The 23,743-nt window shown below is 46.4% G+C and overlaps 1 protein-coding gene across 1 annotated transcript; it reads right to left on the bottom strand.

Annotated features, from left to right (window-relative positions):
* Positions 1-805: 805 nt before the first annotated feature.
* LOC147725636 (uncharacterized) lies at positions 806-21,390 on the bottom strand. Its single transcript, XM_086964472.1, has 2 exons — positions 20,699-21,390; positions 806-2,273 (listed from the first exon to the last, which is right to left on the bottom strand). The coding sequence occupies exons 1-2, from the start codon at positions 21,388-21,390 to the stop codon at positions 806-808; spliced, it is 2,160 nt and encodes a 719-aa protein (XP_086820598.1).
* Between the last annotated feature and the right edge of the window lie 2,353 nt (positions 21,391-23,743).

Here is a 23,743-nt window from a genome sequence, read left to right as displayed (position 1 = left end):
TTACAATTTTGAGTTGGATGACAATGTGCCAAACCTTCCTCTAGGCATCAGAATAGTGACTCTCTCCACTTATGACCACTTTAGAGGACTGGCTTGAAGAAAGTTTAACAAGCTCTGTCTAGACAGGCCTAAAATGACTGCTCCATCTCCGAAAGAAGGTGATTGGCTGTGCCAGGCCAATGGAATAGACTCAGGATAGAAACCGTTTCACAAAAGCTAAACAGACATTGCATTGGCTGCGAGTTGATGCCAGAACTAAATTTCGATTGTAAATAGATGTGTCAAATGGTCTCAGGAGTGAAACTTTGCATAGATCCTGTACCCTATCAATTAACACATTTTAGGAAATCCAATTAAATCTCTTTAAACCTGACCTTACATGTTCTTTGGGATACCCACCACTAAATTCCGTACCTCAAAACAACTTTTAATTACACAGCACCCTACACTTTTTCATTTGGAGCCTGCATTTTGAATTTTTTTTATTTCACTGTCAGCATCATCAGATACTTAGTCATTAGCCCATAACAGACAAATTGATCGAATGTGCATTTTAGAGATGTGAAACCTATGGTTGCTAAAAAGAACAACCTGAGTGATCCTTTTACACATCGGATCATTAAACTCAGTAGGGCAAATCTTATAACATATTATTCCTAGATAATATGGATATTCTGACACTCCTAATCTTTGCATTACTTTCAAGATGATAGTGAAGTTCACTATTTTTGTCTTATGTGTTTCAAGCAGTGGTAGGCATATCTGCGGATCAGAAAAGTGGGAATAACATACATAGCAAACATTTCTATTTATGAATGATCCAACTTCTTACATCAAAAGACTGGTAAAACGCCTTCTCAACTGTTCCTTTGAGTGAACAATGTACGGTTGTAATCGCTTGGCTCACATGGCAGACTTTGGAAATAAGCACAGCCCGTTCCTTTGTAGCCAATAGTGACTGGATGCGCTCTAAGTAGCCTGGCTTGGCTTCTTCCTTCTCCGAGACAATCAGGAGGTCAATGTACTCTGGCACAGAGAGCGGGTTAGGTTTCAGGGCAATTTCCTCTAGTCTCTGGAGGCAACCAGATAACTCCCCAACAAGACCAACAACCTTTCTCTCAACATCTGCAAGATCCTCATTCAACTGCTTGAATATTTCTTCAGCAGTCATGACCTCTCCACGTGCTTTCTCGTAGCTATCCTTTAATTCTTGGTAAGTTCCCTTTTCAATCTGGGTTTCATAAATCCATTTGTATTTCTGATTAAAGTGAACATTCCAGACACATCTTCCAGGGCATACACGGCACTGCAGGAATATATCCATTGCTGAACATTTATGCTTTTTACTATCATCCGCAATACCGCAAGGATAGTGGCAAGTATGACGACACCTCTGACAGTTGGTTATGAAGCTGGTTACAACTGCTTTTTTCGCTACAGTTACTGACACTTCATACTTAAAGTTCTCATTGGCTTTCATCTTATCCTTGTTCTGCTCTAAGATCGCCTTTGTGTTCCTGATCTCCTCCTGCTTGGTCAGACCACCTTTGATCTGGGGCTGCAGACCTTCTGCAACAACCTCAAGCTGCATACGCTCATCTAGAACCTCCTTTGTTAAGAACAAACTTTTGGTTTCCAGTTTGTTTAGCGCTACAAAAAAGTCTTTCATGGTCTTCACACCCATCTTCCAAAACATCTTGTCAAAGTTATCATCCTCTTCTGCACTCTCAGATGACGCATCAGCTTCATTGGAAGCAAATAATGCTGAATTGTTGAATTTGAAATGAGGGGGAATGCCACTCTGTCTGGGACAAGGCATCTTCGCCTCTCTAATTGCTTCCTGCACTGGTGGTTTTTGACCATCTGAAAACGTGACCAGAATGAGTATGTTGTCTGCCACATCCCTTCCAAAGATAGATAGAATAGCATCAAATATGTATCTCTGAGAATGGGTGAGGCGAACAAATGAGGATTGAACTACAAAGCACACTGCGTCTAGATGATCAACACCATCTGGTGTGGAAAAGAACTCTCTAATCTGCTCAATGAGCAATTTGTCTCGGTCGATCCCCCTGGTGTCTGCGAAACCTGGAGTGTCTATAATTTTAAGGCTGTATGGTAATTGGAAACCCTCCTGATGGAGGAGATGATATGAAGTAATTGACGAGGTTTGACTCTCCGCTTGTGATCGGGTGCTCTCTTTGTCTATTAGTTTGAATCGGAAATCATCCCACTGCAGGACATAGTTTACCATTCCATTAATTAAAGCAGTGCTTCATTTTATTTAATTAAAACTATGACTTTCTTGAGAGCGCTATCCACCTTGTGAGCCACACTTGTCCCAAGAATTTTGCTACGCAGCACGCAAAGAATGGCCTGGGGTCGGACCTGAGGATGCGCAGTGCTGTGCGATGGTCCTGTGTGCCCAACTGTTGGTAAAGAGGTTTCAGCCATTTTGCCCATGATATTTTATACGCTGGGTAAGCAAACATTAAATGGGCGACGCTTTTTCCCATTGCTTGTACCCCACTTTGCTATCACCGCACAGACAGGAAGAATTCCAAACCTAAAATGCATATACAGCCTTTTGTCTCTCGTGCCTTGATTGTATCAAGGAAGGGCTCGTAATATCTTGTTTGTTTGTGGGAGTAGAACTCTGTTGTTAGTTTGCCCACATTGGGTTTACAGTACTCTCGTTGATCCACCCATTCCCAATATAGGCTTTTGAGTTCCTCTCTCCTTGGGGGTTCCTGACTGGACCATCAACCACGAAGACCTGTGGCTGTCAATGTTGTCTTAATGTCGAGGATCCAGCCTATTTTTCCGCCATTGTCTAGGCAGATAATCTCAGTGAGGGCTTCTGCATAGGAAGAAAGCTTAGGGGTCCTCCTAATACTTGCCCAAAAAAGGGTGGGGCGTAATCTAACTATATCACCTATTGACCGCCTACCCATGTCCAGCAAAAAAAGAGGCAAGGGGGACATATTTGGTGCCATAACCAGGTCTCTTAAAAATGTGTGTTCTGACCTACAGAGTTCATCGAGTTTGTCAAAACCTCAGCCTTCTGCTCCGTAGAGGGTAGAGCTGACTGATTTTGTGTTGTATGTTTGGAGGGCTGGAGCTTCAGGCCTAGTGTGTGAAAGGCGATGTTCTTTCCCTATTGCTCCAGCCACCCGTTTGTGTCCCATCAGCATCTTTTCTAGGTGGGATCTGCAAGACATTTCATTGGAGACTCTTACACCCAGATGATCCTGGTCACCAGGTGTTCCATATCTGGAGGACTGTCTCTTGAAAGCACTGCCAGTGTAGAGGGCAGTGCAGTGCTTAATTTGTAAAAGAATATGTGCCGGTGCTCTTGTCGGAGGCCACTGCAGCTGCACCACACATTGTCCCTGCCAGATGCCAGTGACAGTACAAACAGCTACTAACCATCAGACTCTTACAAGTGTGACAATTCCTACTATTCCAGGCCCCCAAAGCTATAAATATGGCTTTGGAAGCAGGTATTAAATGTAAACGTCATTGTAAATGTAAACTACACTAACAATGTAAATGTAAACTGAACTAATACGCAGCTGTTGTACTCAAACCTAAATTAGCCTGTCTGGCCATGTGACAGACCATCTTAAACCCTTGTGATGGCAATTAGGTGCCTGTACCGAGCACCGGAAACCACTGGTTCAAATGAAGCACCGAGTACAGGCCTTTTCAAGTTAAACTAAGGTCAGATACCCCTCACAGAGTCAGCTGCCACAGACGAGGATTTCCATTTGAAGACTCCCACCCCCAATATCAAGCTTTCCAACTTAGCCCCAACCACCGTGCTACATGGGGGAAATCTGGTACATGTTGTTAACACAACCTTTGTCACACTGTCAAAAAACACCAGCACATGGAAACAGACAAGGGAACACGTCATGGCACAGTGATGATGGGAAAACTCTGAAATACCTGAAAGTGGCTGATGGATAATACATGTCCTCTTATAAAACACAGCAATAAACAGCTAATGTTTACTTCCGTTTAGAAGTTGCCATCCTGAAAATATCCAACCACCATTAATAAGCAGATGTCAAAACCCTATACTGAAAACCTTATAGTATTGTTTACAATGTATATGTCAGTTGACAAGTACATCAGTGAAGACCTCCAGAGGCACACTCTGCTCCACCGAAGCATAACGGTCAGAGCTGCTGACTTTGTCTCGGCGTTGGCTTAACATAAAATGATTCTGGGCAAATCATTTAATCTCCCTGTGCCTACCAAAAACAAACAAAAACATTGAATGTGTCTTTGTGTGAAGTAACTTGTCGTCATGTAAAGCTCTCCATTAACTTCAGGTCGAGTTTGCGCTATATAAAACTGCAGAAAAAAAGACATCTTAGTAACACGAAGAAACACGAACATTAGTGACAGGAGATCTGCCGTCATAGTGCACCCCTTGTGGGACAGTCTACCCTCAGACATCCGCACCTCTCCACGCCTCATGCCAACCTCTACACATTATCTTCAAACTTATCATATTTCCGTGTACTGTAACTCACTGTAAATATTGCAATTTAATTCAACTATTGTCATGTTATGTTGCCACTCTCGCAATCTGTCTCCCCCTCGGAACATATATGTAACTGCTGTATTTGCGAACCCTGCTCACCGATATCATTGCAACCTTGGATGTCTGTTGCAACCCCTAGCTCTGGACCAGTTATTTTAACCATGTACAGGAATTTATATAGCGCAAATCACCGAGCGCTTTCTAAGCGCTTGCTTAGGGAACCCGTCCTGGTATTCCCCTGTGAGATAACCCCGGCAGGGTATCCGCAAGGTGAAAGCCAGGCATCCCGCAGCGAGGGGCCGTTGTGGAGATTAAGCAAGCTATTGCCCAGAGTCGCAGAGTGTGAACCCGTGAATCGAGTAGGCACCAGAGCGAGAATTGTCGAGTCCATGGACATTTTAGGGACTCAAGACCCCGCCGAGCCGGGAATTGAACCCTGGTCCCGGGCTGACCTCTGCTTCCAGGTCTGCCTCCTCTAACCAGTGAGCCACACTTCTCCACATGACAAACTCGACGTACAAGTCGATGCTCCGGTGCCTAGAAGGAACTACGTTGTTTTTATTTTATTTAATGCAATTTTATATAGCGCGAACATCACCTGAAGGTGTCAGATCGCTTTACAAAAGAACCAGTTGCGTTACATAAGGACTTTGGATTACATGAGTTACATACGAGATATAAACAGAAAACATTGCAAATGTACAAGTTGTAAAGTCACTCAAGGAAGATATACAAACGGAAAACTCTAAAATCACATAGGAATGGTAGTAAGCACAAAGGTCTACTACATATACTAGTGGTTAGAGTTCTATATTTACAAATAGCAAGTTCACTCAGGATTACATTTTAACAGCGATTAGACTTGGACAATTATATATTACATATTTACATACATATATTTATGAGTTACAGAAGCACGGCTCAGGCATAGGGAAAAAAGAAGGCATGGGGAGAGAAATTCAGGGGAGAGAGGAGTTGGCCTAACGGCTAGGGCGCTCGACCTCGGACCTGGGGAACTGGGTTCGAGTCTCAGTAATGACGCTAAAACATCCTGTGATTTCGGGCAAACTGGCGCTATGTAAAGCGCTCTGATGTTTGCTCTATATAAAACTCTGCAAAAAATTAAAAGGAATGAGGGACCGAAGAGGTAGGGGAGAGGGTGATGAGTGATGGGATCTGCTCTGTCCACGCCGGACCCCTGTGCCCCTCGCCCTGACCCACCACAGTGAAAGGCCTGCTCCTCTAAGCCAACCTGTGCCAGGCCCATAAAGCCACAATCTTGAGTGCGACAGGCTGCGGGCAAGATCATTCCAAGGAGCACACCTAGCTGAGATAAGGTTTCCAGAGCCATTGCATTATGATCGGAATACGTTGCGCTGCATGAGAAATGTTTTAGTTGGCTTCAGGAGTCCTCTGGGCCAGCCGACATGATGGAGGCTCAACGGATCTTAAAGAGACGCCGCCATCTTCTTTATCGCGTCAAGCAACGCCACATACATCAAGGACCCATATACCACCGCCGCGATCCCTAGGGCCTGCTCCTTGCTGAGGCTTTTAATATTCAAAACGGGGTAAACCTGTGTCCCTCAGAACCTGGGTAGGTATATATATATATATATATATATATATATATATATATATATATATAAGTAAAAATGGTTCAGTCATGTAAGAACCGTTAATCATAAATGCTCAAAACGAGTAGCATGAAATTCAAAAACAACCTCTACACTGAAAATAATAATAGCTGAAAACAAAGTAACTTCCTATCGTCATTTATTATACAGATTATTCGACTGAAAAGGTTCAAAAAGGATTTAAGAGTGAGACAATCATCTTAAATTGTTACTTTTTTATCTGAATTGCATCATTCAATGATATCCAAAGTAGACAAAGACAAGTAAATGCTGTCAACACGAAATTTACACATGAGTGACAAATGAAGTGACACAAGTGCTTGGAGCGCTCGAAATGTGAACAATATATACAGTGCAGGCATATGTACAGTATTGGCATATATATACAGATTGGAGAGTCAGAGGTTTGATGATACAGTGAGTCCTATCCTTAGTCTGAAGGAATTCTGTAATCTCTGAGCTTTCGAAGTACGTAGACGTTTCAACCCTAGCGGTGCCCCAGTGGGTGGTCACAACGGGTCTTCCTCAGGATGGGGGAAGGTGGTTGTTACATCCTGCTTTCATTTCTTCTTTGTCCTTCCTTTGTGTTTCTCATTTCTATCTCTGCATGTCTCTATGATGTCATCTGTGTTCCAATTGTATTTGCTTGAAAGCTGGAACAGTTACATCTGGAGGCTGAGCTGAAGTCCATCTGCTCCTGGTGGGGTCTTTTTCTATCATTATAAAATCTTATTCTATTTATCTACCTGACCTGATTTTATTCTACAATAAACCTAAATTGTTACATATACTGGATCTAAGGACTTCTATTTATTACAATTTTGGCGACGAGGTACAGAACCTGTGCGTGGAAAAAGACTGGTCTAATGGAGTAATGGAGATCTGCAACTAAGGAACTTAAAGACTATTGGAACTTCTGCAACTGAAGAATTTTTTCAAGCCAAGAGGAGGAAAAGGTATTTTATGAGAGCACCCTGATTAACCCCACCAGTGTCCTGTGTGATCTGGACAGCCTGTTTCCCTTGGGTGTTAGAATTTTTGCTGCGTTATTTGGCTTAAATCTGAAGGAATTACAACTGCATGATTTGAAGAAAACTTTTAAGATTTAAACTGATTTGGACTGAATTGTCAAGAACTTTTAAAAGGAAAGATGTGTGCCATGTTTGGGAGAGACACGCCTTTGCCATCTGCTGTGGAGAATGGAGGTGCAACATTCATTCGTATTAGATGTTTAAAGAAGTTAAACAGCGTGAGAATGGACATAAAGTTTTGCTTTGGGCTCTCAAAGATAAATGCTGGATTTTATGTGCGGAGCACAGAGTGCGGTGTCTGCTGTACTTTCGACGCTGGCATCTGTGAGCAGAGCACTGTGTGCCGTGTCTGCTGTGGCTTCGAAAAGGGATGTTCAAATGTTTCAAACCCGTGTATTGTTTTAAGGCCCAGTGTTGATTTTTGCACATTTCCTGCTGTTCAATTCTTTTGGCGATTTTTAAATAATAATAACAACGACTTACGGGAGCAATAGCCCGAGCGCTCGCAACGATTTCTGAGCGTGGTCATCACCTTGACAACGCTATGCTCTCCGTCTTCTCTCCGTCCATGGCAGCAGCTGATGTCATCAAAGTTGCGTGCGCAGCACGGCGTACGCAACACAACGTATGACGTCATTGGCGGCCATATTTGTTGCACATCGCGTTGTGAAGCATCAACGCGTTTAATGATATCCTGACAGCAACTTGAATTTAAATACGAATTTGAAGGAAAAGGTACTGTTTTTCTACATTGTGAAGAGAGAACTGCACATTTAAAAAGTAGATTTTGTAAGAAGATATGGCACAACGATCTGTGTAAACATTATTCTGGAACATTTATTTTGGAACACTAAGGATCGTTTCTCACCATTTGGGAAGTTTGGTTCATTGTTTCGACGTCTGCAATTCTTTTACAAGATATTACTTCGCTGATGTACACAGCTGATGTACATTTTTCAAGTGTTGTTGTTTGCAGAAGGACATTGCTGCGTTTGCATCTGACTACTTTTCTCATCTTTCAGAGGGAGGTGTTCATATATGTATTTTTGGGGAGGACTGCACATCATTTTATTGCCATGTATTGCTTCGCATATGATTTGCTTGCATGTGTGTACTTTGCATGTGTGTACTTTGCATGTGTGTACTTTGCATGTGTGTACTTTGCATGTGTGTTCTGGAACTGATAGAACACACATGTTTCATGATGGTTGAGGTGTTTAGTTATACTACAGTCAGATAGTATCGTCCTTAATGTGAGAGCCATGTTTATGCTCAACGTATGTTGAGGAGCTCTGTAATTTCTATTCAGATTTCTGGTGTGTTAGTTATTCGATGGAGTGAGCCATTTTTTATGCTCAACGTTGTTTGAGGTGCTCAAGTGTTTTACTTAAATCCGTTGTGGATTGCATGTTTGACATGTGCATGGGATGTGTACATGTGTATTTTTGAAGGGGGCCACATTTTGTGCTCATTTATTGAGGTGCTCCATTTTTCATTGTATTTTTATGTGTTTACGGCTTGCATCTTAGGATGAGCCATGTTCATGAGATTGCATAATTTTGAAGAGTTGCCATTTTTCATTGCATTTTTATGTGTTTACGGCTTGCATTTTAGGATGAGCCATGTTCATGAGATTTCATTATTTTGAAGAGTTCTAGTTTTTTTTGCTGAACCACAATGTGCTCTAACTTTGTTAGAGGTGTTCAGGTATTCAGGATTTGTGAGAGTGAAATTTGCTCTATACTAGGATGTGTACCGCTTTAGCGCTCTATTATATTAGAGGAGTTTCATTTATTTTCAATGTGAAGAGCCGCAGGTTGCTCATTTGTAGAATAGCAAGTGTTTGCCATCTTTGATGTTTAAAGAGCCGCTGGTTGCTCTTTTGTAGAATTTCTTGTGTTCGCTATCTTTTATCTAGTTATTGAACCACTTTTAAGTGCTCTAAGTTTAGAGGTGTTCATATTGTTGTGTGTTTTAAGAGCTGTGTTTTTGCTCTGTGATATGGATTCTGTACCATGAGGGTTACAGTATTTTCTATTGTACTTTCGCTTTTTGTTGTTCTATTTCTTCCTTTAACTTTACCATAATTTTTCCTGTGTATATGCTATATGTTCTATTATCAATTTTTCTTCTCTTTTGTTTTCTTATCTTATTTGATTTTGTTAAGGGGGGAGATGTGTTACATCCTGCTTTCATTTCTTCTTTGTCCTTCCTTTGTGTTTCTCATTTCTATCTCTGCATGTCTCTATGATGTCATCTGTGTTCCAATTGTATTTGCTTGAAAGCTGGAACAGTTACATCTGGAGGCTGAGCTGAAGTCCATCTGCTCCTGGTGGGGTCTTTTTCTATCATTATAAAATCTTATTCTATTTATCTACCTGACCTGATTTTATTCTACAATAAACCTAAATTGTTACATATACTGGATTTATGGACATCAAGATATTACAGTGGTGTTGCCTCTAGATGATAGCCTAAGGATAAAGGATTGTGAGTGAGAGGTTGCCGGAGAGTGCACTCAATGGAGATGCATAGCTACAAGGGGGGCTATTTCTCACCCTAGAACGGCCCAAAGTATGCTGGCCTTGAAGAAATGGATGGCTGAGTCACCACTGAGGAAGAAGAAATTAAAATGATGTAATGTGTGGCAAACAATTGCAAAACAGCACGTCAAAGAGTTTCTGTTTGGTGATCAGGGAGGGGGAGGAAATACTCAGCATTGGAGTGTCAAGAAGGTCTTGGCCTAATGGGCGAAGATAGGCGGACTAGTCAATTCGTAGTCGCTGAAATGAAAGCATTGGGGATCAATGTCAGGGCGTGGACGCCTGAAGCATGTCTGAATACAAAGAGTACCTCACATGCATTTATCGAAGACATGCAGGCCAAGTGGTGAATTATATAGGCGGGGTTGCGGTGAGTCTCCTTGGTGAGATAACCATGTTAAACGTTGGCGTGGTTAACTACGAAGGAAGCAAGTCTGAATACAAGGAGTACCTCATGTGCATTTATCGAAGACATGAAGGCCAAGTGGAGAATTATATAGGCGGGGCTGCGGTGAGTCTACTTGGTGAGATAACCATGTTAAACATTGGCGTGGTTAACTACGAAGGTTGGAGTGACTTGTGTGTTAACGCGTTTTGATTACGTCATGGTTAAGTGATTAGCTAAGGACACTTCCAGAGTGTCCACCCAGTTTACGAAAGGAGGAAACACGCTGTGAGATTAAAGTTAGATCGTGTCTCAGCCCGGTATAAAACAACAACTTGGAGTGGTTAACTACGAGGGATCAGGTGTCTCATGTGTTTTTACGCGGTGAAAAAACGTGATTAATCAAAAGCCATGGTTCAGCGATCACCCAGTTCCGCACAAAGGAATAAAAAGACCTGCTGATCAGATCGTGTCTCAGGGCGATTAAAACACAAACAAGTCAGCGTGATGTTAAAAAGGGGATATATTGGCCAAGTGAGAGTACGATCTATTGGAGAGTGCATAGCCCAGAAGCTAATAACGGCATATTGAGGCTCACCTGTATTTGCGCAAAACTGCTTCAGATGGGGGGAGAGACGGGCTGAAGTACCGTCTCCCGTCTGGCATGAGTCAGATCCCGGCTGCGGGAGTGACCTGCAGATATGGTGTCGAGGACGTAAGAATCTGCCTCGTGTACGCAAGGGACGTCAGGAGCGTTGCTAGGCGACCATGGGCGCCGTAGCTTGTCATCATGTAACACGCAAGGAGCATGAGATGACGAAATACATTTCAAGCTGAAAACTTTATGTGTGTATGACAAGGACACGTTGTTATCTATGCGAGGACATTTAAATGGAAGACTCTGTGTATGTCGACGGAGGGGGAAAATAAAAATTAATAAAAATTAAATTGTCGCACATTCTCAGTTGATGTATGCCATTAGATACAAGAATTGTAATCTCCATTAGTGCTATATCTGGTTATTGTGATAGTATTATATCAATCCAGACTCTATTGGTGAAGCGAAATCATGGGCATGCAACCAATTAAGAATTAAAAAATAACAATAGGATATACATCTCAAATGGGGAGACAGCGTGAAATAAGAGAATTACATCATGTAAAACAATGTTTTAAAGGTAAGTCATGTTTCAATTAGGTGGAGTTTACGGAAAAGCATGGAGCATGGTAAACAGGGGTAAACCGTGTAGCTCATTGCTTAATGACCCTGGACTACCTGCTCAAGTGTTATAGTAGGTAGAGACAGGCAAGACTCACAGCCGATGTGTCTAATAGTGATCTCATACCAGTCCCATCTGCTTCGCTATTTATTCTTGTTCGTTGAGTCCCTCACCAACTGAGTGAAGGGCATGTATCCACCTGCATTCCTTAAGATTAAGGGATGTTGAGATACAGCCCCCCCTCGGGTTGTTGTTGATCTTCTCAACCACTCTCCACTTGATGCTTTCTGGTGGGTGATTCATTGCGACAAAATGTTCAACCAGGGGAGCACCTTGGACTTTGCACCTCATGCGACTCTGATGCTGCAAGTTCCTTGATTTAGCCTTTTGCACAGTCTGTCCAATATAAGGTCTATTGCAGGGGCAGATGATGATGTAAATGATGTTTGTGCTGTTGCAATTGGTTAGGGCTGGCAACTTGTAGGTTTTGTTGTTATGCACTAGTGTGGGGCCTTCAATACATGTGGGACAAGTCTTACAAGACCCACATTTGAAATGTCCAAGCAATGGAGGAAAGCGCAGTAGGTCCCAGAGGTCAGGAGTTTTTTCGGGTTCAAGGAAGGCCTTTACCACATTGTCTTTCAGGTTCCTACCTCTTTTAAAGGCGAACATAGGGGCTTGTTCAATATTGATTTCAGAGGCCACTAAATTCCAGTATTTTTTTTCAATCTTTTGGATGTTGTCGCTTTTCGAGTGGAATGTCGTGACGCTGAGGCTTGGCAATCCTCCCACCCCCGCTCCACAATCACCGCCTCCTGCTGCGTGTGTCCCGTGAGGTGAACGCAGGGGGCACTACAGCACGTTACCAGCCACTCTGGCCCACATCACCCGGTCAGCAGTCTCTGCTCCAACACCGTAGTCACTTCTGTGCTCTCTGCTCAGGATGGGCCTCACCGCAGAATCCGCCCGCATAGGCCCCCGGGCTGTTTTCTGTAGGACAGCTCCTTGTCCTCCCTCAATTCTGCACAGATATCCGCATGCTCACCTCTTCGACGTCCACCTGCATATCATTATGCGGGGAGATCGAGAGATTTCCTTCTGTCTCCGGCAGGCCTCGGGCTGCTGCCCCACGGACCCTCATGTCTTTGTGTCACCGTCTGCTTTATTGTGTACATTAAACAAACGCACAGTCGTCACTTCTTTCCAGTGGCGTAGCGAAACTTGAGGGGGCCCCACTGCAAAGCACAATGAGGGGTCCCCCCAGCGGCCCAGCCCACTACCTACCACCATCCACCAATTAGTTATCACTAATATGCATCTCACATGGGAGTCACGGAGGGCCACGAGCAGGGTGCGCGGGGCATTTTTACAGGGTCTTTATGGCCGCACAAATGAGCTGTGCCCTCAGCCCAACAGAATGTGCACGGCATGTGTAATGTCACCCTCTTACAAACAGAGATGTTAAAAAAATAAACACAAGGAGTGTCTTGTGTGTGAGTGCACGTCAAAATAAGTGCACAAAGGTTTGTTTACACGATCCTCGGCAGTCGTGATTGTAATGAGTGAATACGTGTGTCTGGCCATGCAGGTTATACAACGAACATACAGGATCCACATCAGCTAATTCGGACACTAATCATCGCTTCTCATGTTTAAACTGCTCTATTGGCACGCTTAATCTCAGCGCGAACGGTACAGAGTGTTATCTTGGAATAGTATCACTCAGCACACAGCACACGTGTTGTTTTAGAAGGTTATCCAGCTTGCACGCTCCCATGGTACATATGTAGGACCCCTGAAGAGTTGTGTTGGGTGAGGTGTGGGGGCTCTACAGAGTGTAAGAGGCCAGCTGCAGGTTCCCACGTGCCATAGGAGGCACCTGATGAACAGGTGCTTGGCTGACACAAGTACTCTAAATGCAGCAGTGAAAACTGCTGTAAGTGCCACCGCTGCAAGTGCAGGTTGCACCAAGCTTCCCGATGAAGTGTGCTGAGAAGTACTGACTGGTAGGGCATCTTGTGCTACAAGTTGTGTAAGTGCCTAGAGCAGCGCCCTTGTGCCAACTCTTGCAAACACAGTCAAGTACTTGGTGTGAGCGCTCCTCCTGCAAGAACCCTGACACGTAACGAAACAGGTGAGGTTGCTGTGAGTGCTGGAGGCAGGCATTCTCTGGGGTTTTGGGGGCGCTCAGTGGTGCTTTTAAGGCCACACCCCTCAGGTTCAAGTTCAAGTTCCAAAATTTGTATAGCGCACTACTCACCCAGAGGGTCTCAAGGCGCTTGAGGGAGGGAGGTGTTTTACTTATCGAATATCCAGGTTTTTAGTTGCTTTCTGAAAGAGAGGCGGTTCTGTGTGAGGCGGAGGTGGGTTGGGATAGAATTCCAGGTTTTGGCCGCTAAGTAGGAGAAGGATCTTCCCCCCATGGTGGATCGGTGGATGCGCGGAATTGCGGCGAGGACTTGATTGGACGATCGTAGTTGGCGGGAGGGGGTGTAGAAGGATAGACGCGTGTTGAGGCATTCGGGTCCTAGGTCGTAGAGGGCTTTGTGTGCGTGGGTGAGGAGACGGAACGTTATTCTCTTGTTGACAGGGAGCCAATGGAGGTCTTTCAGGTGGCCGGAAATGTGAGCATGCCGAGGGATGTCCAATATGAGTCTGGCTGAGGCGTTTTGGATGCGTTGGAGTTTTTTCTGTAGTTTGGCTGTGGTTCCGGCATAAAGGGTGTTGCTGTAGTCCAGTCTGCTTGTGACCAGTGCGTGGGTGACCGTCTTTCTTGTTTCGGTGGGGATCCAACGGAAGATTTTTTTGAGCATTCGTAGGATGTTGAAGCAAGATGATGAGACGGCGTTGACTTGTCTGGTCATCGAGAGGGAGGAGTCCAGGATGAAGCCCAGGTTACGTGCGTGGTCCGTAGGTATGGGCGCGGTTCCAAGGGCCGGTGGCCACCATGAGTCGTCCCAGGCAGAGGGGGATGGCCCTAAGATGAGGTCTTCCGTTTTGTCCGAGTTTAGTTTTAAACGGCTGTTCTTCATCCACTCGGCTACTTCTTTCATTCCTTCGTGTAAGTTGGTTTTGGCGGTGTTTGGGACTTTGGTGAGGGAGAGGATCAGCTGGGTGTCGTCTGCGTAGGAGATGATGTTGAGGTTGTGTTGGCGTGTGATGGAAGCGAGGGGATTCATGTATACATTGAAGAGGGTGGGACTGAGTGATGATCCTTGTGGTACGCCGCAGATGACTTCGGTGGCCTCTGATTTGAAAGGGGGGAGGCGGACTCTCTGGGTTCTTCCGGTGAGGAACGATATGATCCAGTCCAATGCTTTTCCTTGTACTCTGATGTTGCTGAGGCGTTGAATGAGAGTGCTATGACAGACTGTGTTGAAGGCTGCGGAAAGGTCAAGTAAGATGAGTGCAACTGTTTCTCCGTTGTCCAGTAGTGTTCGGATGTCGTCTGTTGCTGCGATGAGGGCGGTTTCGGTGCTGTGTTTGGCTCGGAAGCCGGATTAAGAGGGGTCGAGGGATTTGTTGGATTCGAGGAAGGCGGCGAGCTGACTGTTGACGGCTTTTTTGATGACTTTGGCAGGGAATGGGAGGAACTAGATGGGGCGGTAGTTCTTAAGTTCGGTTGGGTCAGCCGTGGGTTTCTTCAGAAGGGCGCTGAGTTCAGCATGTTTCCAGTTTTCCGGGAAGGTAGCGGAGTTGAGGGAGCGATGGGGTGCGATGATGGAGTCTGCTTTGCTGAAAATGTGGTGGGGACATGGGTCGGTTGGTGATCCTGAGTGGATGGAGTTCATCAGGCGGATGGTATCTTCGGTGGTGATTGGGTTCCAGGCGCAAAGGTTGTTAGAGTGTGGTTTTGGTTCGGAGGTGGGTGGAGTGGGCTGGTCTTCGGACTGGTTTTGAAAGCTGTTATGTATTTCGGCGATTTTGTTGTGGAAGAATGATGATAGAGAGTCGCAGAGGTCTTGGGAGGGGGTGATGTCGTTAGTGCCTGCGGAGGGATTAGTGAATTCTTTGACGATGTTGAATAGTTCCTTGCTGTTTTGGGCATTGTTGTCAAGTCGATCCTTGAATGCTGATTTCTTGGTGGATCGGATCAGTTGGTGGTGTTTGCGGGTGGCGTTCTTGAAGGTGGCTAGGTTGTCAGTGGTAGGGTTTTTTCTCCAGGTTTTCTCGAGTGTCCGACAGAACTTCTTGGATTTCTTAAGGTCATCGTTGAACCAGGGGGCTTTTTTGTTACCTAGCTTGATTAGATGGGTTTTCAAGGGTGCTAGTTCGTCTGCGCTGTGGGTGATCCATTGTGTGAGGTTGGTGGCTGCTTGGTTTGGGTCCGATGAATTGGCAGGGGGGTTTTGTTGAAGCGACGTGAAAAGCTGGTCGGTGGTGATTTTGTTCGAGTTTCTTCGGGGAATACGTTGTGGGGGGTTATGGGTCTTGGACTTTTTGTAGTAGAAGTGAACGCAGCTGTGGTCCGTCCAATGGAGAGCTGTGGTGTGATCGAAGGAGATGTGCTTGCTGGAGGTGAAGATAGGGTCAAGCGTGTGTCCGGCAGAGTGGGTGGGGGTGTCAACGAGTTGTTTGAGTCCGAGATTGGCCAGGTTGTCCAGAAGGGTGGTGGTGTTGTTGTCGTTTTTCTTATCCAGGTGGAAGTTGAGGTCTCCCAGTAGAATGTAGTTCTCCGATGGGAGGGCATGTGGGCTGATGAAGTCAGCGATGTCTTCACTGAATTGTGAGCGGGGTCCTGGGGGTCTGTAGTTAAGGGTGCCTCTGAGTAAGGTTTTGGGGTCGGTGTGAATCTGGAAGTGAAGGTGTTCGGCGGTGGCGAGGTTATCGTCGGAGCTGGTCGTGATGCGGATGGTGTTTTTATGGACGATGGCGATGCCTCCTCCTGTTTGGTTGATGCAGTCTTTTCGGATGATCTTGTAGGTGTCCGGGATGGCTATGGCGATATCGGGGGCGTTCATCCATGTTTCTGTAAGGTAGGCGACGTCCGGCGATGTAGTGTCAAGTAGGTTCCAGAGTTCGATGGAGTGTCTGTGGATAGAGCGGGTGTTGAGCAGGAGGCACTTTAGGTGGTTAGTGTTGGAGCTCTGTTTGAAGTTAGTGGATTTGGTGTGGGTTCTGATGCAGTCGAACTTGCAGGAGTGGCAGGTGAAGGGTCCATGGGTGTGGCCTGGGACGGCTTGGATGCAGTTAGAGAGCCGGCCGGGATTAAGCGCAAAGAGGGTATCAGCGTTGTATATTATGTGGGTGGAGTGGGATTTGCGAGGACCAGGGGGTCCGGCACTGGGCGCGGTCCAGGCGCGGACGGGCGTAGACGGGCTTACCTTTGGCGCACCTTCGGCACACATGAGGCGCGCTCGCTGCGCGTGAACGCTGCACGTGTAGGCATCTGTCATATGTGGATAGTGGAAGGGGAGGGGCGAGGGAGGAGCAGCTGGAAGGCGGGAGCGGGGTGGAGATCCAGGCAGGGGGGCACAACAACAACAACAAAATGGCAGCAAGCCAATATCGAAACAGGATTGGGGCACAATCGGAAATAGCGCAATGCAAATGGCAGTGGCACCGGCACAATCAGGCACAAATGAGTCTACAGGCAGCACAGCACAATTTGAAATTATCGTAAAAGCGCACCTTGGCAATCAAGCGCTACAATCTAATTGACATAAGCAATTAATGAACAGACGGGCAATCTAGCGCTACGATCTAATATTAATAATTAATCAGGCTACAGCAGTTGTGGGAGCAAGGCGAGATAAGCAATCAGCAGTCTGGCGGTATAGCGCTACGATACCAGGCGGAGCAGGGAGCAGCGTGGGGAGCGACCGCTTCTGATGGGAACAGGACGTGGAGGAAGTGCAGCTGCTGAAAGTGACTGAGGCAAGAGACTTGCTGCATAATCGCTGATAATGCAGGTTGCCTTTGTGCTAAATTGTGGAACTGTAAGCCCCTCTGGTCCTTGCTGTGCAGTTTGCCTTAATTGCTGTATCTGCACCCTGTGAAGGCTAGTACTTTACCCTCTCCACCCTTCGGTGGTACCAAAGCAGCCCAGACACCTCAATTGCCCTCACTGTGTTTCAACAAAGTGCCTACGCAGTAAGTGCCATTGCGAACGTGATGTAGGTAAAGCATCACAGCAGTTTCTTACAAATATTTCTATGTCAACTGCTTTTCCAATATGGTTACTATGTTACTTTCCATGGTAGCAGCCTCTCCATTGTTAGTGTCTCCTATTTGCCTTGATCTGTGGGTCGCTCCCTTCCCAACCAAACTGTATTATACTCCCTCCTCCCCCGGGTCCCGTCTTCCGCACCACCTTGTATGAAGCACTCAGAAGTAGCAGCAATGTGTAGTACAACTTAAATACAACTGTGAAAGGAAAGGAGCCTCGGTATCTGGCTTTGGGTCAGCTTGAGGGCCTCTGAATCTCAATCCAAACTTTTTATGTGGTTTATGTTCCTGCACTACTTGCCTTAGTTACCTTAATTCACTATGCCTCCTTTTCCTTGACCAGGCCAGACCCAAGAAAAGCCAGCAAAGACACAGGAGGAGGTCATTATGTTGGCGTCTAGCGGTGTGAAGTCAAGAGAATAAAAAACAATGGTGGCCGGTCACACCAGTGATTTATCGGAAAGAGATTGTGCATTTCCTGATAACCGGTCCTTAATTACAGGCGTGGCACCATCCATAGCTGCCAAGGTTTTAGATTGCTATGTGTGACAATTTCCTAATTTCTTTTTTTTTTTTTTTTTTTGCCGTAAGACATTTATTTGCACAAAAGAAATAAAAGTTACACTGCGTCACGCCAACAACCCGGAGGCAGGCCGCTATCAAAGCAAACAACACATAAAAAGTGTTGAACCACAAGGAGTGACATAAACAGTTAGGTGGCATGACTCACAGTAGAAGCACGTGGTGCAGGAAGGATACGTATTACAGCAGTGTTACATTAGCACAGTAAGTGGTCTTACATTTTTTCAGCGCCGTAGACAGTCAGACGGAACTCAAAGTGATAGTGTTGCCTCGCAACCCTGTAGAGAACAACAGGCCATAGCCTGCTGAAACGGCAATTTGGAAAAATATGTCTACGGCCACTGTTTTCGCCCATCTCACCCCAACCAACAACGAAAAAAGAAAAAACAACGAACATTGGTGCAGGTCTGTAACATTAATCACACATCACCTCACGCATACATAGGGTCGAGTGCGCCCGTGCTGGGCAATCATAAAGCGACATCAGTCAGCGGCAGGGGCAGTGGTAAGTTGGCCTCCAGGTTCCGACCGTAGGGAGAAGGGGGGGGGAGGGGGATGGAGGAATAGGGTGAAATATCGGCGCGCGTGGCCTCAGAGGGGGTGGAAAGGACCAGACAGTGCAGTGTCAGAGTGTCCAGGGGGCAAGAGTCGGGAAGCGCACCTCAACCCCAGAGCAAACTCGCACAGGTAGAAACCACCAGATCCTCAACAGCACTCACACATCCACAAATCCCTACCCCATATCATCTGAGATGCCCACGTCAGGTGACATTCCCGAAGCATCCGAGCCAGCGCGCTCCCTAGTCCATTGCAGGAAGGGCTCCCAGATGTCGTTAGGTCTGGAAGCGGTAGGCATCGTCTCCCAGTAATGTGTGAGCTGTGCATGACCATACGTCACATCCCTAACCCACGCAGTAAATGATGGCAGAGCTTTCCGGCCCCAGTGCAGCGACACCTGTCGCTTGGCGTAAAGGAGCAGCAGTGCATGTAATTTTCTATCACAGGGTTCCGTGTCTTTGACATAGCCTAACAAGCCCAGCAATGGAGAGGGTGTATCAGTCCTGTGCAGTATTTGGTTAATGGCAGTGAATATGTCCGACCAGTACTCTCCTAATCTGGGGCAGCTCCATGCTACATGAAGGAAGGACGCATCCTCCCCGCCACATTTCCAACAGGATGCGTCAGTTCGGATGCCCATGCGGTGCAGCAGGATCGGCGTGCGATAGTAGCGATGCAAGAATTTAAAATGGACTAGCCGTAATCGATAATTCGGAGACAACGCCGTCAGTTGCTTACAGCAATATTCCCATACCTCATCTGTCAAAGGGTCTACCAGCTCAGCAGACCAAGCCTGTCTGGCTGTAGGTACTGTTATCGGGGCCTGCTCCTGCATGCAGTTATAGAGTCTAGACACTAGCTTCTTGGGTGAGGGCCTCGAAAGCAGATTCTGGAGGGCATCAAGTGTCGGCGGCGCTTCTGGGAATTGGGGCCACAGTTTCTTGCAAGATTCCCTAAGAGAGTGGTATAGGAGCGCGTCAGCAAAGGAGTCAGGCTGGTCAGCCTCGCAAGCGCCCAACTCCCCGAACGTACCGTCAGGATATATATCAGCAAAGGTGTGCAAGCGCTTCCCACGAATTGTGAGGGAGTCACCTCTGGCACACAAGCAAGGTAACATCGGGTTGCCCCGCAGGGGGATAGCTGGCGCGTAAAGTAAGGTGAGTCCTGCTCTATTTTGTAGTTCGCGCCAGGACCAGCGAATCATTTCTACAATGTCCATGTCTTTCGAGGGGCGCGAGACTTTACCATAGAGCGCCACGCGTAGCGGCAACGGGGCTACAGCGGCCAGCTCCACCGCCACATGTGGCTGGTAAGGAGTGGGAAAGACCCAGAAATGTAAAAATTGCACCTGTGCGCATAGGGAATACAACTTCAAATCCGGTGCACCAAGGCCACCCTGCCGTAGTGGGAGCGTGAGCAGGTCCCAGGAAGCCCTCGCCTGTCCCCCAGACCACACCAGATTCAGTAGCAGAGACCGGACGCGCGCGTGGAAGTGCGCTGTCATTGGCAGCGGGATGTTGACAAAAAGGTATTACAATTTTGGGAGAACCACCATTTTGGCCAGCGCTATCCTCGCAACCAGGGAGAGGGGAAGCTTGTTCCAGACTTCTATTTTCCTTTCCAGCCAGTCCACCGCCCTGCCAAAGTTAAGAGACCATAATTCCTGTACATCTCTACTGACCCAGATTCCCAGATATTTAACAGCGTCAGTTTCCCAACGCAGGGGGTAATCAGGCGGTGGTCAACCAGTCACGTCAGTCAGAGGGAACGCCACAGATTTCGACCAGTTTATGGAAACTCCCGCTAGGCCTCGTCTGCATACAGCGATATCAGCAGACTACGGGAACTAAATGCAATTCCCCTCGCTGTAGGGTGCTGCCGAATCCTGGCCGCTAGTGGCTCCATTGCTATAGCAAAAAGAAGAGGAGACAGTTACACCCCTGTCTGGTCCCTCTAGTGATGGTAAAGGGTTCCGATACGAGGCCATTCACACTCACCCTTGCTCTGGGTGTATCATACAGTAGTTTGATGAGGGTTATGAAGTTACGGCTGAACCCCATTCTACTCAGAATCCTGAACAAGTAAGGCCACTCCAAGGAGTCGAACGCCTTGGTAGCGTCGAGGAACACCACCGCAGCCTGAACCGAGGGGTGTAAATAATGTAGGATAGAGAAGATGGTCCTGAGGTTGTGCGACGTGGCGCGGCCAGGGATAAACCCAGACTGGTCAGGGAGTGCTATGATCGGCAACATTGGCTGCAGTTTGTCTGCGATAACCTTGGCATAAATTTTCGCGTCCACATTGATCAGGGAGAGGGGTCGATAGGAGTCCAGGAATAGTTCCTCCTTGTCAGGTTTCAACAGTGTGATGATTAAGGCTTCGCATATGGAATCTGGGAGGGAGTTTAGCTCGAGGGCCTCTACAAACACAGAGTGCAGCTTCGGCGCCAGTTCCTCTGCGTATGTTTTGTAAAAGGTCGTTGTCAAGCCATCAGGGCCAGGGGCTTTGTTGGCTGGCATGCTCTTGATCACCTGAACAATGTCCTGTACAGTAACTGGGAGGTCCATGTACTGCCTGTGGTGATCATTAAACCAGACCAGGGCAATAGAGTCCAGGAAACTTTCCAAGGATGCAGGGACACTGGGTTGTCTGGAAGTGTATAGGGATGTGTAGAATTCAGTGAAAGCGTGTAGTACGGCTTCTTGGCCCATGACCAGGGAACCCTCGCTATTGTAAATAGTATGTATATAATGCGTCTGTGCACGAGGAGCTATCAATCTAGCCAGGGTTCTGCTGGGTCTGTCCCCCTCCCCGTATCTGCGGGCCTCAGCCTGTCTCCCCACGAACTTAACCTCTCATTGTGCCTCCTCATTAAAGGCTAGTATCTTGGATTTTAAGCTGCCCGCAAGCTCCAAAGTCGGTTCCCGGCAGAAGGCCAGATCTAGATCTTTCAACTCCCTTTCCATCTGGGCTAGCGTCTGACGGATAGTTCGCAGCACCCCGCCTGCCTCGCCATGCACTGGCCCCTGATAATTGCTTTGAAGGCGTCCCACACAATGGCCTCCGAGGAAGCCGAGCCCTCATTCTCTGCAAAATATTTGACAATATCCGCTCGGATCTCCTCAGTGAACACCTGATCTGTGAGTGCGTGAGGGGGCAGACGCCATGTGAACGCTCTGTGTATAATGTCTGGTATGCGCAACTCCAGCATGTAGGGGGCGTGATCTGAGAGCGATCTAGCCCGGATGTCTGCTCCCGCCACCCACGTCGCCACCTCAGGCGACACCAGCCAGAAATCTAAGCGGGACCAGGCAGATTGATGGCACGTGTAGCAGGTCCCCACTCTCTCCCCCGGATGTCTAACCCTCCACACATCCGACAGCAATCCTTCATCCATTACATCCAGGACAGCCTGACGCGCTCTAGCATGTGTGGGCCTACTCGCATCTCTCCGGTCCATGTCATCATCCAACACAACATTAAAATCACCTCCCATAACAATCGAGTGACAGTCCAGCAATGCAATTTGTGCCCAGACGCTTCTAAAGAAGTCTGGATCATCCACGTTCGGACCATAAATGGCAGACAGTAGTATCGGTCGCCCCTGCAAAGCACCATGCAATATAACATACCGCCCCTCTTTGTCTAGCACACAAGTGCGTTCCCGCCAATCCAATCCCCTGCGTACAAGTATGGCCACCCCCCTAGCATAGTTAGAATAAATGGCAGAATATACATTTGACCACCTCGAATGTTTCAGCCTGGGCGAAGGGGTTGCATTAAGGTGAGTTTCTTGCAGAAAACAAATGTCCACATTATGTCTAGCAAGTGTACTATGCATCAATTGGGCTTTCTTATAATCCCCAAGGCCTCGAATGTTCCAAGTCCACAGTTTAACCCCCCCATGCCTGAATTGTCGTAAAAGCTGCAAGGTTCCCTCCAGGCTCTCCCCCCCCCGGCCCCTCGAGTACCGCACACGTCCCACACATCGATCCCCTGCGCAAAAAGGAAAATGCAGAGCAGTTCACAGTGCACCATGTCTTAACTAGAATCAACAACTCTTCGAACACCCCCCACGCCCCCCTCCCTCACCAACCCCCCAATCAGGTTGTGACATATCCCATATAAAGACACGCAAAGCGTGATGAAAAACCAACGTCAAAAACAGTGGGAGACACCCCATGGGGGCGTGGTGCTCCTGGCTTACACCCCTGTGTGAACAGGGTGGCTGCACGTGGGTTTACAGCTCCTGACAGTGCTTAATTTGTAAAAAATGAAGTGCAGGTGCTCAAATCTTTGTCGAGACACTCGAGCCACTGAAATTATGGGATTGTGCATGCGCAGTGATTTTTGCACAATTGTAAATTGACCGCATTTGCCCCATAACCCATCATCTGCTGCACAATCTGGTGTTATTTAAACGAATGAACAGGCAGTGTTAACAATGACAAAATAAAATGAAGCAATACTACAGAAAAATGTGTTGCATTACGCAGCATAATTTGCTTAATCATGCCACATAATTTACTCAAACCTGCCGCATGCTTTGGCCCTTCCCTGTTGCATAATTCTAGTGGCCCTGTATATATATATATATATATATATATATATATATATATATATATATATATATATATATATATATATATATATATATATATATATATATATATATATAGATAGATAGATAGATATAGATAGATAGATATATATATATATATCTATATATATATCTATATATATAGATATATATATAGATATATATATATATAAATATACATTTGTACACATTCGTACTTCTGTGGCATTTTAAATTAAAGACTCCCTCAGCCATGCTGTAGTGGTTTCCAAGGAAAGTTTTGTGACCCGGCCTGGGATGATGAGCTCTGCAGAGGTTTATCCCTCATTACATCCAGGTCACGACGCACAGCAGGAGACCCTGTCCCTGCTGTCATTAGAGGGCTGTAGTATCAGTGAGCATTCACAGCACTCTGATAAATTGCAATAGCATTTATATAGCGCTTAAATGTGTGTGCTAAACCAGCCCTCTCTCAAAACGGGATA

This window comes from Lissotriton vulgaris, chromosome 3_2 (genome assembly GCF_964263255.1).
Source record: "Lissotriton vulgaris chromosome 3_2, aLisVul1.2, whole genome shotgun sequence".
NCBI lineage: Eukaryota > Metazoa > Chordata > Amphibia > Caudata > Salamandridae > Lissotriton > Lissotriton vulgaris.
Note: the sequence above shows the minus strand (reverse complement) of the source record. Positions and strands in the feature narration are given on the sequence as shown.

Coding starts and splice junctions, on each gene's coding strand:
- LOC147725636 (XM_086964472.1), bottom strand. CDS start 21,390: ATGGGCCAAGAAGCCGTACTACACGCTTTCACTGAATTCTACACATCC. Junction 2,274..20,698: donor ATAACCCTCATCAAACTACT/GTATGATACACC, acceptor AATAAAATGAAG/CACTGCTTTAATTAATGGAA.